This window comes from Patella vulgata, chromosome 8 (genome assembly GCF_932274485.2).
Source record: "Patella vulgata chromosome 8, xgPatVulg1.2, whole genome shotgun sequence".
Taxonomy (NCBI): Eukaryota; Metazoa; Mollusca; class Gastropoda; family Patellidae; genus Patella; species Patella vulgata.
In genome coordinates, this window is record NC_065886.2 from 427,088 (window position 1) to 445,090 (window position 18,003).

The following is an 18,003-nucleotide window of genomic DNA, read 5'->3' on the forward strand; positions in this document are numbered from 1 at the left end:
GGTAAAGGTTGCTTTTCTTTTGGAAAGTTAGCGCCACACCCAGACAAACAACGTGACAATGATAGGTGTGGGGTTTTTTTTCATTGTTGTTTTCGTTATATTGTGTTATAATTCACCGCATATCGCATTTTAAGAATTTCCGACAATATTTCAAGAGCTAAAGTGAATTGCGCGAATGACTCGGCTGCTGATTTTGCATTTATTGCGATACCGATAGACAGGTATAAGGCATGTTGTCTTTTACTTCTATTACAGGTCAAACATACAGTTTATCAGGATCAGCATCATATGGTATTAGAGGAGGGGATTATAGATTTACATGTCGGATATCTGTTGATAATATACCTCAAGCTGTGTTGTTTAACAAACTGCGATGCGATACCGCTTATCATATTCCCTGTCTGGTGGTAATATTTTATCAAATTTACTAGGGAAAATGAAGCATGTCACCTCTTTCTTGTATTGCAGGTCAAACATACAATTTATCAGGATCATCACCATATGGTATTAGAGGAGGGGATTATAGATTTACATGTCAGATATCTGTTGATAATATACCTCAAGGTGTGTTGTTTAACATTGGTAATGACAGAATCTGTAGAGTATTATTATTAACATGTCAATCATCATCAGATACCAGATATACATGTGGTTGTATCAATGGTGACATAAGACAACTGTATCTTAATATAACTAATCTTCAATCAACTGATGCTGGAACCTGGACCTGTAGAGACAGTAGTGTCGGCAGTCCACCTGTAACTCTTCCTGTTTATTGTAAGTGGATTTATTATATATGATAGTATCATGGTGGTAGGCTCGATAATATTATGTTGATACTATCAGTTAATAAAATAAAATAAAACCAAGTACGAACAATCCAAACCATAAGACAGAATTCGAAGTCCTAAAAAACGTTATAGGCAAAATAGTATATTCAAGCAAAATAGTGTAATCAGCAAATGGACTGCTCCTAATTTTCCAATAATTTACCCTTTAACAGATGGACCAGAGAATATCAGATTTACACCAACCAAGTCTAGTATAACAGTGATAGAAAATGAAAGTAGAACTGTAACCTGTTCAGCTGACTGTAATCCACTGTGTAATATCATCTGGTACAAAGGTTCAGCTATAATATCATCTACTGAACTTCTCTCACTGAACAATATCAAGAGACAACAAGCTGGTAATTACACCTGTCAGGCTCAACACAACAATATCACCAACAGCAAGCAGACTAAAGTATTACAGATAACAGTTAATTGTAAGTATTACTCCACTCATTATAGATAACAGTTTATTGTAAGTATTACCCTACTCACTACAGATAACAGTTTATTGTAAGTATTAGTTATAACCTACATGATTGTAATCCATTAGGCCGTGTTAAATTAATTCTGCGTTTCGGGTCAACCGCGCGCGTAGCTTTCACATCATCAAATCCATGGTTGTGTTGATTTTCTACACGGTAGTTTGTGTTGTGTTTTGATTTCGACAGCTCCGCGCGCGTACCTATCCACACAGTACATTCTTCACTATCGAGCACACGCCTGTCTATTTTAGGCGACATACGCACATTTTAATTTACACGCATAAATATTTGTTTTAAAAAATAAAATAATATCGTAATTTGTATACAGAAAGATTTGAAAACAAATCACGGTCATAAGTTTAAAACGTTATTACATTACTCCATGTGTCAGCACGCGAACTTTCGCTGCCACATTGTCCTTGGTTACATGTGTACATAGACTTGTTTGTCCTGACACATGGACTGGACAATTTTTATTTTATTTACTAGTATTTCCGGTACAGGGCGACTTATTTCAACTTGCCTACAACTTCCATCGTACAAGTTTATTAAGAGTATATGATATAAATTTATACATTAGAGTAGTTATGTTATTATTGATAAATTAACATTCCATTAGATGTGGATGGCAGTGCCACTGAACTGCAATGATAATATCAATAGACCAGTTTGAGTGCCTCCAGGGCGGCCTTAAAATGCAGTTATAGTACAACATAGAATATGACATCCACACCTGATGGATTATCTAGTAATAATAGAAAATCTTCCTGGAAATCAGTAAAACAATCCTGGAGATGGCTCTATTGGGTATATTCAGCTATATTCTGAGTTTGTGTTGTGTTGAAAAAATGTGTTTTATGTTAAAAATTGGGAGGTGTGTTGTGTTGACCTCCCTCCCTCATTGAATTCTGGAGAACCTAAAACCTGAAACACAGAATTAAATTAACATGGCCTTATATAGATAACAGATTTCAGATATATTTATTTACGTAATAGTCATTACAATCTTCCCTATATGGCAGCAAATGAATTAGCAAAACATGGATCATCTTTATAATTACAATAATTTAACTTTTAACAGATGGACCAGAGAATATCAGATTTACACCAACTAGTTCTAGTATAACGGTGATAGAAAATGAAAGTAAAACTGTAACCTGTTCAGGTGACTGTAATCCATCACCGTGTAATATCAGGTGGTATAACGGTTCAACTACAATATCATCTACTGCACTTCTCTCACTGAACAACAGACAACAAGCTGGTAATTACACCTGTCAGGCTACAAATACAGAGATACATGGTTCTCAATCTAAACAACTGATGGTTATAGTACATTGTAAGTTGATAAAGTTTATATTTGTAAACAGGTCGCTAAATTTATTTCACTGTACGATGTGTAAGGAGAACATATAATACGGAAATAAAAATATCACAAACTAACTCTAACCCTAACCCTCTGAAAAATCGCAAGAAAAGATCCCAAAGATTGCGTCAATTAACTTACGACTGATTTGTGATTATATTATATAAAATGATTTAAAATCTGAAAAGGCACAACGTAATAAGCGTAAAAAGTATATATTAAGCTTCAAAAAGCGAGAATGAATGAAATTCGACTGGGAATGCTCAGGGTTCTTCTTATCTTATATTTCTTTGTCACAATTGAAGGAAATAGGAATGTTCCAAACCATTTAAATGTAACAAATTGCACTGTTTAGGTCACTTGCCGTGGGTTTGTTCTGGGACAAATGGTAAGATTAAGATCGAAAATTGTTTTGCCTTGTTTGCACACACACATGAGTAATCCGTGTAGTCTCGGTTGTCATTGCTATCATTGTTAGGATAATAAATAAAGTCTTGATTACCTATTTTTTATACGCTCACATTTTCATGTGGTTAAAAATAAAGTCATGGGTATCACAAACCCATCTATATAGAATCTTACGTTTCGTAAGTATAAAAACTTACTTCGTCAGAGAATACAACTATACAAATGATACATTTGAACAATGGTTTTGGATTCCTCTCTCTTTATATTTATTTGGAATCACATTTTGATGTGGACGTATGTTGTCACCTCTGTCCATCTGTGTGTCCGGGCGTCAGTTCACATTTTGTTTGTGCACACTCTACAGGTCTTAATTTTTTTCCGATTTTGATGAAACTTGAAATATAGGTTGGCATGTATCGGACCGTAACTTCATGGATTATGACGCCTTAGCTCGTGGACACTCTAGAGGTCACAATTTTTATCAGATTATGATGATACTTAAAGTTCCTTGCGACATTAGCAAACTTTGGACCGCTAATTATGTTGTTTATTATGTCCCCCGATTGTACGGAAAACCATGTTTTTATCTTATGGACCTTGTGGAGGTCACAATTGTTATCCAGTTTTAAAAAGCTGTTGAGTTTGAAATATAGAACTTTGTCTCACAGAAATTCTTGCGTGGATGACAGAACATTTCTTGAAATTAAATCCAAATAAAACAGAACTGCTAGTAATTGGAACCAAGCAACAACTCCGGAAAATTGATCAAACGATAGTTAATTTTGATAAAGAAATAATTTGTGGAACCCATAAAGCTCGAAATATTGGTGCTATATTAGACTCAAACCTATCATTTAAAGATCACATACAAAGTATTTGCTCCACTGCCTTCTATCATATACAGTGCACTTCGAAAACCGGAAGTATTATTATAATGTAGCTTCGAACATAGAACTTCGAATCACCAGAATGTTATTCCCTTTAAAAATGATTTCTGTACATTCAAAATTGTATTACATTAATTTTTATTTCATTTAACATGCGTAGGCATTCCAAATAGGTCTAGTCTGTCGTTAATTTATCTTCTTCGCCGTCTTCAGTTGATCGAACTCTTGTCTTTGCTATCACGTGTTCATTGATAATGGGCGAACTCGATTGAACGTTCCGGAATTGAATTCTCTCAATCCCAAAAATAGTGACTAAGTCAAGTGTGTCGTTAATTTATCTTCTTCACCGTCTTCAATTGATCCCACTCTTGTCTTTGATATCACGTGTTCGTTGATAATGGGCGTACTCGATTGTACGTTCCGGAATTGAATTCTCTCAATCCCGAAAAATAGTGACAATTGGGTGAAAATTACATCACAATTCTACTCACTAACCCTCCGTCGTCGGGACTGAATTCTGCGTCACTCGATTGCAATTCTGTCAATTCGGGACGTTCCGGACTGTGAATCGAGCATCCCCAGGTCGTCGTCGTCACACGGTTCGAAGAGATCCGTAGGGTTACCAAACTTATAAGTTATTCAGGTTCAATCCGCATGCGCAACGAATGTTTCCAACAGGTGCTAGGGATATTTTAACGACTGTGAATTCGGGGTAAAAATTCGTGGATATTCTTGAGTATTTGTCACAACTGTCGTACAAGAGATTAAAATTATCAAAGTAATCAACAAAGACCAACAAAGGTAGCGAGTTTTAATCTCACAGATAATTGATTGGTGATTGCTTGTTAATCTTTTGTGGCTTCACACCCATCCAGTTTTAATCTCACGGATAATTGATCGGTAAGTGTTTGCTTCACACCCACCGATTGAAGGCCGGATTATACGGTGTCGATTCAATGGAAATCGTATGACGGGACGGCTGATTGATGTCGTAATCCGGAACGTTCAGAGGTCGAATTACCCAGAGATTTTTTAGCTGAAGTAATAAGGAAATAAATCGGGACATGAAAATGGTGTCGGATGTGACAGAGTGCCAGAGTGATCAGAGTTCGGATGTGACAGAGTGGACTGTACATCGAATTGGAAAGATCCAAAGCTATATATTAACGCGCTATATAAATGACGATATTATTATTATTTAATTATGAACTGCCCAATAAAATGACTGCTGACTGTTCGCTAATAGTTTATGTTTATAACCCCAAGATCTTCATTCCTTTTGATATTTGCATGAACCCAGCTTCCCGGATTATGGCCCCTGATTGTATGAATAATCTTATATTTAGGTTGCAAAACCTTTTTAAGTTTTTATAGGATTTTGATGCAACTTACAACATGTTTTAAAAGATCTAAAACCCTTTAAATATCAATATTAATTCATTTTATACATTTTTTACATGTAAGTGTACAGTACTTCCGGTGATAATGAAAATGTTCAATTAGTTTTATGAAATAAGAAATGGCATAAGGCATCACATGGTGAAAATTCTATGTAAATTGAATAATAATTGCCACTTTTATAGACCAAAAACCTTGAAAAGTGACTTGTAGAAAATCGCCTATTTCTCTGCAACCGTGCAAGTTAGAAACCATTTTCTGGTATCTGTATGATCGTATGGGTTCGATCTATTTGTTGATTGGAATCAAATATCATAATTTGAAAAACATTATAAATTAGACGCATTTGAATAAAATATCTGTTTTGAAGGCTAAAAATACAGTTTTTGCCAAAATGACGTTACTTCCGGTGACAGTAAAAGTGTTAAATTACTTGTATGAAATCGTAAATGGCATTAGGTATCACACGGTGAAAATTTTATGAAAATCGAATAATAATGTTTAATTATGTTCTCCTGATTTTGATTGTTTCTGTGTGTTTGAAGTATATGTTTGTGATATGCGCTTAGAAACACTTCACGTGTAATGAAGCGCTATATAAATCGAACCATAAATCGAACAATAATAATAATTGACACTTTTATGGACCAAAAACCTTGAAAAGTTACCTGTTGAAAATCATCTATTTCTCGGCAACTGAACAAGTTAGAAACCATTTTGTGATACCTATATGATCGTATGGGTTCATTCTATTGGTTGATTGGGATCAAATATCAAAATTTTAAACAAATAACAAATACGACTCATTTGAATAAAATACTGGTTTTGAAGGCTATAAATGCAATTTTTGCCCAAATTACGTCATTTCCGGTTTAATTGGTTTGACCTTGTTAAAACTGACATTACGCATCAAATGGTGTCACTTTTATGAAAATCGAATAATTGACTCTTTTACAGGCAAACTAACGTAAAGGGTGACTCATGCAAAATTGCCCATTTCTCGGCAACTGCTCATATTACAAACTAATTTTCACATACATTCTCTTCGTATGGATTATTGCTACTAGTTTATGAAAGTTTCAAAAAAATATATTAAAATATGAAAAGCCTGAATGGGTTGTGAATAGCTCATTTTTTCAATTTTTTCCGCCTTTAAATCGAAATAAAATATCTGTTTTGAAGGCTAAAAATACAGTTTTTGCCAAAATGACATTACTTCCAGTGACAGTAAAAGTGTTAAATTACTTGTATGAAATCGTAAATGGCATTAGGTATCACACGGTGAAAATTTTATGAAAATCAAATAATAATGTTTAATTATGTTCTCCTGATTTTGATTGTTTCTGTGTGTTTGAAGTATATGTTTGTGATATGCGCTTAGAAACACTTCACGTGTAATGAAGCGCTATATAAATCGAACCATAAATCGAACAATAATAATAATTGACACTTTTATGGACCAAAAACCTTGAAAAGTTACCTGTTGAAAATCATCTATTTCTCGGCAACTGAACAAGTTAGAAACCATTTTGTGATACCTATATGATCGTATGGGTTCATTCTATTGGTTGATTGGGATCAAATATCAAAATTTTAAACAAATAACAAATACGACTCATTTGAATAAAATACTGGTTTTGAAGGCTATAAATGCAATTTTTGCCCAAATTACGTCATTTCCGGTTTAATTGGTTTGACCTTGTTAAAACTGACATTACGCATCAAATGGTGTCACTTTTATGAAAATCGAATAAATGACTCTTTTACAGGCAAACTAGCGTAAAGGGTGACTCATGCAAAATTGCCCATTTCTCGGCAACTGCTCATATTACAAACTAATTTTCACATACATTCTCTTCGTATGGATTATTGCTACTAGTTTATGAAAGTTTCAAAAAAATATATTAAAATATGAAAAGCCTGAATGGGTTGTGAATAGCTCATTTTTTCAATTTTTTCCGCCTTTAAATCGAAATGATCCGAAAACGAAATAAAAATTAAAAAAACTGAGCGTAATGATTTCTGCGCCTTAACAGGGCACACCCTTTCAGTCATACCAGATTTGAAAAAAATAATATTTGCTTTCAAAAAGTGGTACCGAACTGTCAAAATTGCAGTTTTTGCTAAATTTACGTCACATCCGTTATCGAAAGGAAAATGTACTGGTAACAATAAAAATGACAGTTTGGACCACGGAGCATATGAACTTTGTTTTATACAAATCTAACGATAAATAATTAATCCAGGACTGAAAAACTGAATTAGCCAATGGGGACCAAGGAAAAATACGGTTCATTAATAAAAAAGTTTTTCGTAAAAATTTAAATTTTCAAAATTTGACGCCTAATATCTCCGAAAATTCGTCAAAAATAAAAAATGTCAAGAACTGTAGCTATGTGCCTTGTCTCCGGCTATGTCAAAATGTATCAAATATTACAATCCGACAATTATTGATAACATTACGGCAAAATTTCGAAAAACGACAACTTCGGTGATTTCGGACATTTCGCATTGTCGCAGAACGTTAGAAATAGCTTTAAAATTTAAGTCAAACCCACTTTCCCAGTAAAACCGAAGACATCGAATCGATCCGACAAGTAGTTTCTGAGATATGCTCAAGTGGAAAAATAATAATAATAATAATAACTAGAACTGCAAAGCAGTAATGACGGGTTTCACCGGTGCCACGTTACCCTAAACATATGTCACTTCTGGTACCAATGAAACCATTAAACAAGTTTCCACATAAGCATTGCAAACATCAAATAAAATGGACGCCCAATCAACCAAATCCAGCAATATCAATTCATTTTATACATTTTTTACATGTAAGTGTACAGTACTTCCGGTGATAATGAAAATGTTCAATTATTTTTATGAAATCAGAAATGGCATAAGGCATCACATGGTGAAATTTTTATGTAAATCGAACAATAATTGCCACTTTTATAGACCAAAAACCTTGAAAAGTGACTTGTAGAAAACCGCCTATTTCTCTGCAACTATTCAAGTTAGAAACCATTTTCTGGTATCTGTATGATCGTATGCATTCAATCTATTTGCTGATTGGAATCAAATATCATAATTTTAAAAACATTACAAATCAGACTCATTTGAATAAAATATCTGTTTTGAAGGCTAAAAATACAGTTTTTGCCAAAATGACGTTACTTCCGGTGGTAATGAAAATCTTAAATTACTTGTATGAAATCGTAAATGGATTAGGTACCAGACAGTTAAAATTTTATGAAAATCGAATAATAATTGACACTTTTATGGACCAAAAACCTTGAGAAATGACCTGTTGAAAATCGCCTATTTCTCCGCAACTGAACAAGTTAGAAACCATTTTGTGATATCTATATGATCCTATGGGTTCATTCTATTAGTTGATTGGAATCAACTATCCAAATATTTAACAAATAACAAATATGACTCATCTGAATAAATTATTTGTTTCAAATGCTATAAATATAGTTTTTGCCAAAATTACATCATTTTCGGTGATATTGAAAATTTTAAATTGCTTTGACCTAGTCACAATTGACATTACGCATCAAATGGTATCATTTGAATGAAAATCCAATAATAATTGACTCTTTTACAGTCAAAATAGCATAAAAAGTGGCACTTGCAAAATTGACCAGTTCTCGGCAACTGCTCATATTACAAACTAATTTTGAGATAGATTCTCTTCGTATGAATTAATAATACAAGTTTATGAAATTCACAAAGAAATATTTCAAAATATGAAACGCCTGAATGGGTTGTAAATAGTTCAATTTTACACCGTTTTTCACCTCTAAATCGAAATGGCACAAAAATGAAATCGAAATTAAAAAAACTGCTTCCGACTTTTTTTGCGCCTTTACATGGCGCATCTTCTTACTTTTTACTTATTTTTAAAAAATAATATTTGCTTGCGAAAAGACGTACCTAACCGCCAAAATTGTAGTTTTGGTCAAAATTACGTCATTTCCGCTGCTGACAGAAAGCTTTATCGGTAATAAAAAAGTTGAGACTTTGCACCATTGAGCATATGAACTTTGTTTTATACAAATCGAGCAATAAATAATTAACCTAGAACCCATCAACTGAATTAGCCAAAGCGGCCAAGTTCAATTATCGATACAAAATTTTTTCATATTTTTGTTCAAATCACATGACCCTTTAATTATGGGTAAAGCACCATAAAAAAATATTCATAAATAAAAAAGTTTTTTGTCAAAATTTAAATTTTCAAAATTTGGTGCCTAAAATCTTCGAAGATTAATCGAAAATCAAAAATCTAAATAATCGTAGCTATTTACCGTGTCTCAGGCTATGTCAAAATGTATCATATGTTAAAATTCGACAATTATTGTTAATATTACGGCAATATTTCAAAAAAAGACAACTTCGGTGATTTCGGACATTTCGCATTGTCAGAGAAAGTTCGAAATAGCTTTTCAGTAAAACCGAAGACATCAAGTCGATCCGACATGTCTGTTTGGCGGCCATCTTTAAAAATGGCCGCCGTTTTTTTTTCTTATTTGAAATACTGCGAGTCGAGGAAGTCTTCATAACTCCTCAACAGTTTCACCTATATGGATATGTAATATGTCTCAAAATGTTCATAATATAATTCTGCATCTACTGGTATATGATATATGTTGTTTAATCAATACTATCAGTTTTAAAATAAAAGATTTATCTGCTCAAGTGAAAAAATAAATAAATAACTGCGAAGCAGTAATGACAGGTTTCACCGGTGCCACATTACCCTAAACATATAGTCCATGTGACAGGCAGATATTCATTACCAATTTGATGAATTGGTTTAACTATGATTTTCAGTTAGCCTTAGGTCTAAAGTGTCCAAAATTGGTTGATGGACTTCCGGGTCACTTTGCCCAATGTCAGTTTGGCGGCAATCTTCACAAATGGCCGCCGTTTTTTTTTCTTATTTGAAATAGTGCGAGTCGAGGAAGTCTTCATAACTCCTCAACAGTTTCACCTATATGGATATGTAATATGTCTCAAAATGTTCATAATATAATTCTGCATCTACTGGTATATGAAATATGCTGTTTAATCAATACTATCAGTTTTAAAATAAAAGATTTATCTGAAAAAAGCAACATTTTCGATTTTTTTTTCATGTCTGTTCGTAAGTTTACTAACAAATCGTGTTCAGACCCATATAAGCCAAATTATCTGTTTGGTCAACTAAAGTGATTGAATAGATATCAGAAACATTGATCATAAAAAATAATCTCAAATATGAGTGTCCCAAATCCAAGATGGCGAAAATTCAAAATGGCGACAAAATTTCCTAAAATGGCCAATATGTCAGATAATAGTCATTTCATTGTATGATATGACATGTACTATCCAATGAGCTAACAATTAAAGATACATTACGTAAGATTTAGATAAAGAGCTTACCATTCTTGCTACAATAGTCCGAAAATAGATAATGTAAAATGAATAATTTGACAATTTCATTCAAATTACTCTATTGCGAGCGAATATATTAGCCTTTGAAGGTTTGACAAGACACGTGCAATAATTTCAACCACCGTACTGGTTGTTCGAAGCTAAGTCTCGCTCCTCCATTTTAGCTTAAATCAAAATATGGCTGAACTGGTTGTTCGAAGCTAAGTCTCGCTCCTCCATTTTTAGATTAAATCAAAATATGGCTGAATCGTTCTAATCTATTTAATATCGGAGAAATCTGATGCCATCGAGAGTTGATTATGGCCTGGATCAGTTAATTAATATCTAAATAATAATTTAGAAAACATTTCAGGCCTAAAGAAAGAACTGCAATAGGCAGATTTAGCTCTTGCATAATGTATGTTTAATCTAAACAAAAGGTTTTAAAAATTCAAGATGGGGAAAATTCAAAACGGCGGCCAGAATTTCCATAACATGAATGACTGATTTATATAGCTTATAATATCTGAAAATGATGTTAATGATACTGCTAAAAATGACACATCCTATGCGACCCCCCCCCCCCCACCCACACACACACACCCACCCACCGTAAACAACACAATGGGGCATATGGAATTGATCTCACAGATCACAAGACATTTAACCCAGTCTGTAGACAATCATTGACTTGTGTACCTGGATCATCATCAGACAGATATACATGTGGTTGTATCAATGGTAACATGAGAACCCTGTATTTTAATATAACTAATGTTCAATCAACTGATGCTGGAACCTGGACCTGTAGAGATAGCTTTAATACTGACAGTAGTGTCGTCAGTCCAACTTTATCTCTTCCTGTTTATTGTAAGTTGATTGGTTTCAGAAATTTCACATTTTAAATTTAAAACACGTCAGTGCCCAACTAGTTGAAGGCATATCGTCACCAAGAAAGAGTATAATCATGACATGAATGATTTTTCAAAATATTTCCAAAGTAATTAATAGCCTGGGTAATGATCTTCATAAAGTACATTATACTACCTAAATCCTGATGTAGCTTCCCACAACTTTCATGTGTATTGAGAGAGAGAGAGGGAGAGAGAGAGAAATAGGTTTTAACGTCCACTTGACACAAACTAGGTCATTGCGGCACTAACATATGGTTCAATTTTATTTCCATAATTCGCTTGCGCGTAGGGGTCTTTAGCAGTCGGAGGACCCGGAGAAAACCCACGAAGTTGGACAGGCGACCATATTTCTTGCCACGTACAACCGGGGATTGTTTATAATAAGTGGACTGAATTACGTCCAGTGGTATGTAGAGTTTAAAGTCAATGGACCATAGAATATCAGATTTACACCAACCAGTTCTAATATAACAGTGATAGAATTATAGATCATGTCTCGAAATGTTCTCCCGTCTACTTGTCGTTCCAAATGCAAAAATTAAGCACAGAAATACGGTTACTCAGACAGTTGGAAGTCAAATAGCAGCCAATTTTATAACAATGAATTTCACACCATTAACGCCAGTTTTCATCTGTTTGACACTAGTTTATAGCATTATAAAGTATTCGTATCTAAATAAATCAAACACGTGCTGGTGTAACGAAACATACGCCCACAGCAGCTAAGTCGTCCGCAGAGTCAACAAGGGTTGTCGCATTTTTTTTCTTTTGTCAGAGTGGGTAAGACGCTGGCTCGCTAGCCTGGAGGTCGGGGGTTCGATCCCTGCATTGGCCGAGAAAGTTCATCCAGATTTTCCGACGGGCTTCCCAGAGGGCCTGACAAGAACAGCTGTCTAGTTGTTCAGATGGGACAAAAACCGAGGTCCCGTGTACACATTGGCGTGCACGTAAAAGATCCCTTGGCAGTTGGAATTCGATATAAGAGTAGGCCGTAGCGCCGCTGCCAGGGCAACATTTCCCTCATAGCACACTGTATGGCCTATGCCCGTCGTCATTAGACCAGGTTAGGAGCAGAACAGTAGGAAACATTTACAACACACTAAAATCTGATAACGAGTAACAACCCATTTGGCTACTTGTCTTGCCCTATTCTTACATTTAGCATAAATTTAAGTCAATCGGATATTAACTGAAGCCTCTGTCACATATGTAATAATAGTTGAAACCAATATTGTCCTTTAATATTTAATATAGTAAACCCTCTGCGCAAATAGTTTGTGCCATATAAAATGTCAAATATTAGTTTAGTTGGTACAAATCCTCGCCTCAGAAAATAAAATGAATTGTTATGAGAGATAAAATATACATTATTAGTTCAGGAAATTCAAATTAATTTCAGATCCACCGACCATCAAAAGTTTAACATCAGATGCTAACAACAACATGATAGATGAAGATTCTACTGTAACCTTCACCTGTTCTGTTGACAATCTTCCATCTTCAGTAATATCCTGGTCTAGATCACAACAAGGGGGACAACTCTATTCTGGTAGTCAATATACCATACCTAAAGCTAGTTGTCAACATACAGATAACTATACCTGTACTGCTAGTAATAATATTGGTCAACCTGTATCTAACACTATTCCACTCTATGTTAGATGTAAGTACTATAGCTTAGAGGTCAAGATATTTGATGATTGTTTATTCATTGGGTTAATAGGTAAAATTAAATATATGCAATTAAATATATGTCGAAAGCATTATTGCAATGTTTATAGTTTTATCTGATGGCCATTTTGTGCTAAAGTGAAGGTAGCAGATGTAGAACATATCCTGTGGTCATGTGTCTGTGAATGAGTGTCGCTTTGCATCTTTCTTGAGGGGGTTGCTCATACTGTTCTTAGAGTTGTTTTAAATACTTTTCTTGTTTTAATTACACTTCGCTTGCGTTGCTGGTACCGTGTTAAATCCTGATGGCAGAAATTAGACAAACTAATATCAATATCCTTTTTGCTATATTTCAGGTATGCCTGTTCTTGATCCTAACCAAGAAACTAAAACTGTTATATCTGTACCACGTGGAGAGACAGGTGTATTATCAATCCATGTTTTAGCTTATCCACTACCTGTATATACCTGGTATTATCAACTACAGGATGGCAGTGAAAGGCTAATTACCAGTTTCAGAAGCAACCAAAAAGATGATGGTCTATCATCAACATTAACTATACAAGATGTTACAGAAGATGATGATGGCAAATACATAGTTTATGTTAATAATAGTCTTGGTACCAGATCGACTCTATTTAACCTGGCTGTATCGTCACAAGATGGTGGGGGCATGTTTTGTAATGATGTCGTTATTTCCAGAGAACGGGCTGTTGGTGCTGCGATTTGCCTGGCCATCTGTCTTCTTGTTTTGGGTGTTGCCACCGTTTCATTCTGGTGCATCATGAAGAAACGTGGACAGAGAATTTGCTTTATAAATATAAAAGGTAATACGTTTAAGATTGTTAAATATTTTCTCTCTTGTACTTGAGGCATTACATTTTCATTAACCTTTTAAGCAAAAATTATAAGTTTGACCACTGCATGTTACACCGGGGCATTTTTAAAGTTCAAAAAGCTTTATTTAGTGAAGAAAATATTTTATATTGAGTCTTTAAGGATAATTGAAGGGATAATTTCTGTAGACATATTGTAATTGACCGTGTAGTTTAACGTGAACCAGAATTGTCTCCATAGTGTTCTGTATTGTCTTAGTGTAGTCTTTATGTAGTTAAATGTGTACAACAATTGTCTCGGTAGTGTTCTGTATTCATACAGTAACCATGTGTTTTTTTACAGCAGATCAAACGGTGGTTAATGATACAACCAGTCGTACAGACAACGTTACCTTGTCTGATATACCACCAGTTACCTTGTCTCATATACCACCAACAGTTTATGACCGAGTTGATGCAACAAATACTAGAGATATCGTTAACCTTGAATATATCAACCCATCTACAACATCATCGCCATATGAGGAACTGGATAAACAAACTATGGATCAACAACCCAGTACATATCAACAACTCAGTCCTTATCAAAATATATCAGGAGATTAAAACTGAAGTGAAAATATGACCACGTGGGTACTAAATAAACTTCGTCTATAAAAGTAAATGTTATCTGATTTAAAAAAAAAAACTGTTTTAATATATCACCTTTATACACTAATGATGGTTGATTTCAAATCTCGTGAAAATCGGACCAAACTGCTTGACAAAATGGCTGCTATTTGTACGCAAATATTTTAAAATTCTGTAAGGTTGTGGACCATCTAGAAGTTACAGTTTTTATCCGATCTTGATGAAACTTGAAATGTATGTTTATATCCAAAAGATGTGGGTTCCTTTCGATATTCGTGCATATCCCCTGATTTTACAAAATATCGCGATTTTGTTTAGCTTGTTATCTGTCCATCTCTTGCAAAATGTGGGCCTTTCTTTCCGGGCAACCGCTGCTAATATTTTGTGTTAGAAGTAATGTGCTGTTATGTAAAGTGATATACTGCTATCTTTAGAACGAAAGACAGTTTTAAATTATTGCAAACTGTAGCATACGAAATGGAATGAAATGGTGTTTAACGCCCTACTGTTCTGTTCCGAACTGGGCTAATGAAGACGGACATACGCTATACAGTGTGCTATGAGAGAAAATTTGGCCGGACAGTGGCACTAAGGCCTACTAGTGTATCGAATTCCAACTGTCAAGGGATCTTTTACGTGTACGACAATGTGTACAGCGGACCTCGGTTTTTCGTCCCATCCGAACGACTAGACAGCTGTCCTTGTCAGGCCCTCCGTCCTGCATCACTGAAAAATACGCTCGTCTGTCCCCCACTTTACATTTGAGTTGTGTTGTGTAAAGTGGGGGACAGACGAGCGTATTTTTTCGCCCGATCGCGGCGATTTTTAAAATCGCTCGAAAAATACGCCCGTGTGCCCCTTCAGGGCGACGACGATTCTGCTTGGCGAACCATTCGCCCGATCAATCGCTCGTATCTAGCATGTTAGATATTTTCGGCCGAATATTTTTCGCCGGCGATTAAATTCGCTCGTGTGCCCGTGTCTAGCGTATATTGTCGGGCGATTCATTTTTATAAGCCAATCATCGAGATCGTTGATATCACATGATCTCAAAATTGCTGCCATTTTGTACAAGTCACGTGATGGACAAGTCATGTGATCGACATAATTACTCACAGAGTGGCGTACGCTCTTGAGACGATCGCTACGTGTGCCCGTTCGTTATCGGCCGTAAAAAAATCGCTGGCGAATTTCAATCGCCGCGATCGGGCGGAAAATACGCTCGTCTGTCCATAGCATAATATTTCTTTAGCGGAGTGGATATTCGCCATTCGAATGGCGAATAGCCTAGAGCCATAAGGATGGTTATTCGCCATTCGTTTTATATAATAAACCTAACAATCTTGCAGATTGTTTGTGCTTTTAATCAAAATACAGACCCAGAATCCCTTTTTAATTGTCATTTGTTATTTGAAGCTTCATAGTGCATATGAACACCTTCGTTCACAGCGAAGCGTAGACAGCAAAACCGACATCGTGTGTAGATGGAAGTAGCACACATGTGAAAAGTTCCGTATTCTGTGAAATTTTGTATCTTTACTAACACATTGAAAATGCATTTCTTTGCACTTTTGTTTATCACAAAGTAGATAAAATACAAACTTAATCTAATTTCATTCCTGCAAAAGCAGCAGAGGCTTATTGAAATTGTTCTACCTGATCTGCCTGCCCACCCGCCTACCACCCGGAGTAGGCTACCCATATTATTTCATTGCCAACCGCATGTTCTATCTATATACTATTCGTATATTTCATTTCCTACCAATACATTTCATTCCCAACTGCGTGTTATATTTGCCACCCGTATATTTCTATTTGTACCTTCCATTTCAAACTAGAGAGAGAGAGAGAGAGAGAGAGACCTCAATGACAGACCTTATGATACAGCGTGCACGTGCTAACCATTGCATAGCCCCCCCCCCCCATTTCTTTATTGGCATCCTATAATCAGTTGCTACTCATAGCCTACATTTCTTTCTCAACCGTGTGTTTTATTGTCAAACATATAATTCATTTACATCTACTCACATAGGCGTACCAGACAGGGATGAGATCGTAATTTCTTAAAATTGACTAAGGGATTAAAATTCGACATAAAATTTAGAAAATTTAAAGTCAGTTTAATACACAGTAAAAATTTTTCTAGAATCATGAATGTTTGTTTAAGCGACCGGCTTCGCATGCCGCGTCTCTGTGTACTCTAAACGATATATTTTTTTAGGCATGATCATAATTTGTTTCGGCTATTTCCCCTTGTCAGTGGTGCAGGACGGAGGGCCTGACAAGGACAGCTGTGTAGTCGCTCGGATGGTACGAAAAAACGAGGACCCGTGTATACATTGGCGTATCCGGGCAAAATTTCCCTCATATGAAACTGGAATGAGAGAGAGAGAGGGTCATTTCGGGACTAACACATAGGGTTCCATTCTTTTATTTGAATAACTCCCTTGCGCGTAGGGGTCTTTAGACTTTAGCAGTGGTAGGACCCGAAGAAACCCCATGGGGTTGGACAGGCGATCCTACTCCTTGTCACATATAACAGGTGAATCGAAACCACGCTGAAACTGACTGAAATTAGAATGTCACAAACTGTTTAAGTTTGACTTGTAACAAATAGCAACTTTTATTCTACTTTGTCTTGGCTTTTCCTTCCTCAGAAAATTCTTTCGGGGTCGCTTGTGCGTAGGGGTCTTTAGTCGTGGGAGGAAACCAGAGGACACCGAGATAACCATGCCGAACAATACATATGAACATTCTCATCCAACACCGGGTATGATCATCAGACTAATTCGCCATCCGGATGACAAAGAATATTTCGCCATCTGTTTTCGTTATCTGCCGCCCTTTTATTAAATCGATATTCGCTGTCCTTGTGTCATTTTGCAAAATAGAGTACATCATTAAGTGCTGAACCAACAAAGTGCTACACCCTTCCCATGTTAAGAAATGCAATGGGGTTTAACGACATCGATCTTTCGTCTCAGCCGGAAACTCCAAATGAACTTTTTCGGCCGGAATCACCAGCCAACGTCTAACTTTAGCGTACCCCAAATATGTCTGGTGGGAAGATTAACGCGTGCGCCTTGGATCAGAAGGTGTTAGGCTATATAGTCAAGTAGCGTGGTTTTGATTCCGCGCTTGTACGTGAACGTGACAAGGG

General features: G+C 35.6%; 1 protein-coding gene across 1 annotated transcript; it reads left to right on the plus strand.

Moving 5' to 3' along the window:
• The first annotated feature begins 1,018 nt into the window (after window positions 1–1,018).
• LOC130014116 (uncharacterized) lies at window positions 1,019–15,094 on the plus strand. The gene is made up of 5 exons (XM_056103010.1): window positions 1,019–1,267; window positions 2,397–2,654; window positions 13,106–13,369; window positions 13,824–14,204; window positions 14,557–15,094. Exons 2-5 carry the CDS (start codon window positions 2,639–2,641, stop codon window positions 14,817–14,819), a joined length of 924 nt encoding a protein of 307 aa, XP_055958985.1. The 5' UTR covers window positions 1,019–1,267; window positions 2,397–2,638; the 3' UTR covers window positions 14,820–15,094.
• The last annotated feature ends 2,909 nt before the right edge of the window (window positions 15,095–18,003 follow it).

Excerpts from the sequence above, each read along its gene's own strand:
- LOC130014116 (XM_056103010.1), top strand. Across the intron at positions 13,370-13,823 it reads TATTCCACTCTATGTTAGAT|CTTATCCACTACCTGTATAT; the intron begins GTAAGTACTATA and ends TCCATGTTTTAG. Across the intron at positions 14,205-14,556 it reads TTGCTTTATAAATATAAAAG|CAGATCAAACGGTGGTTAAT; the intron begins GTAATACGTTTA and ends GTTTTTTTACAG.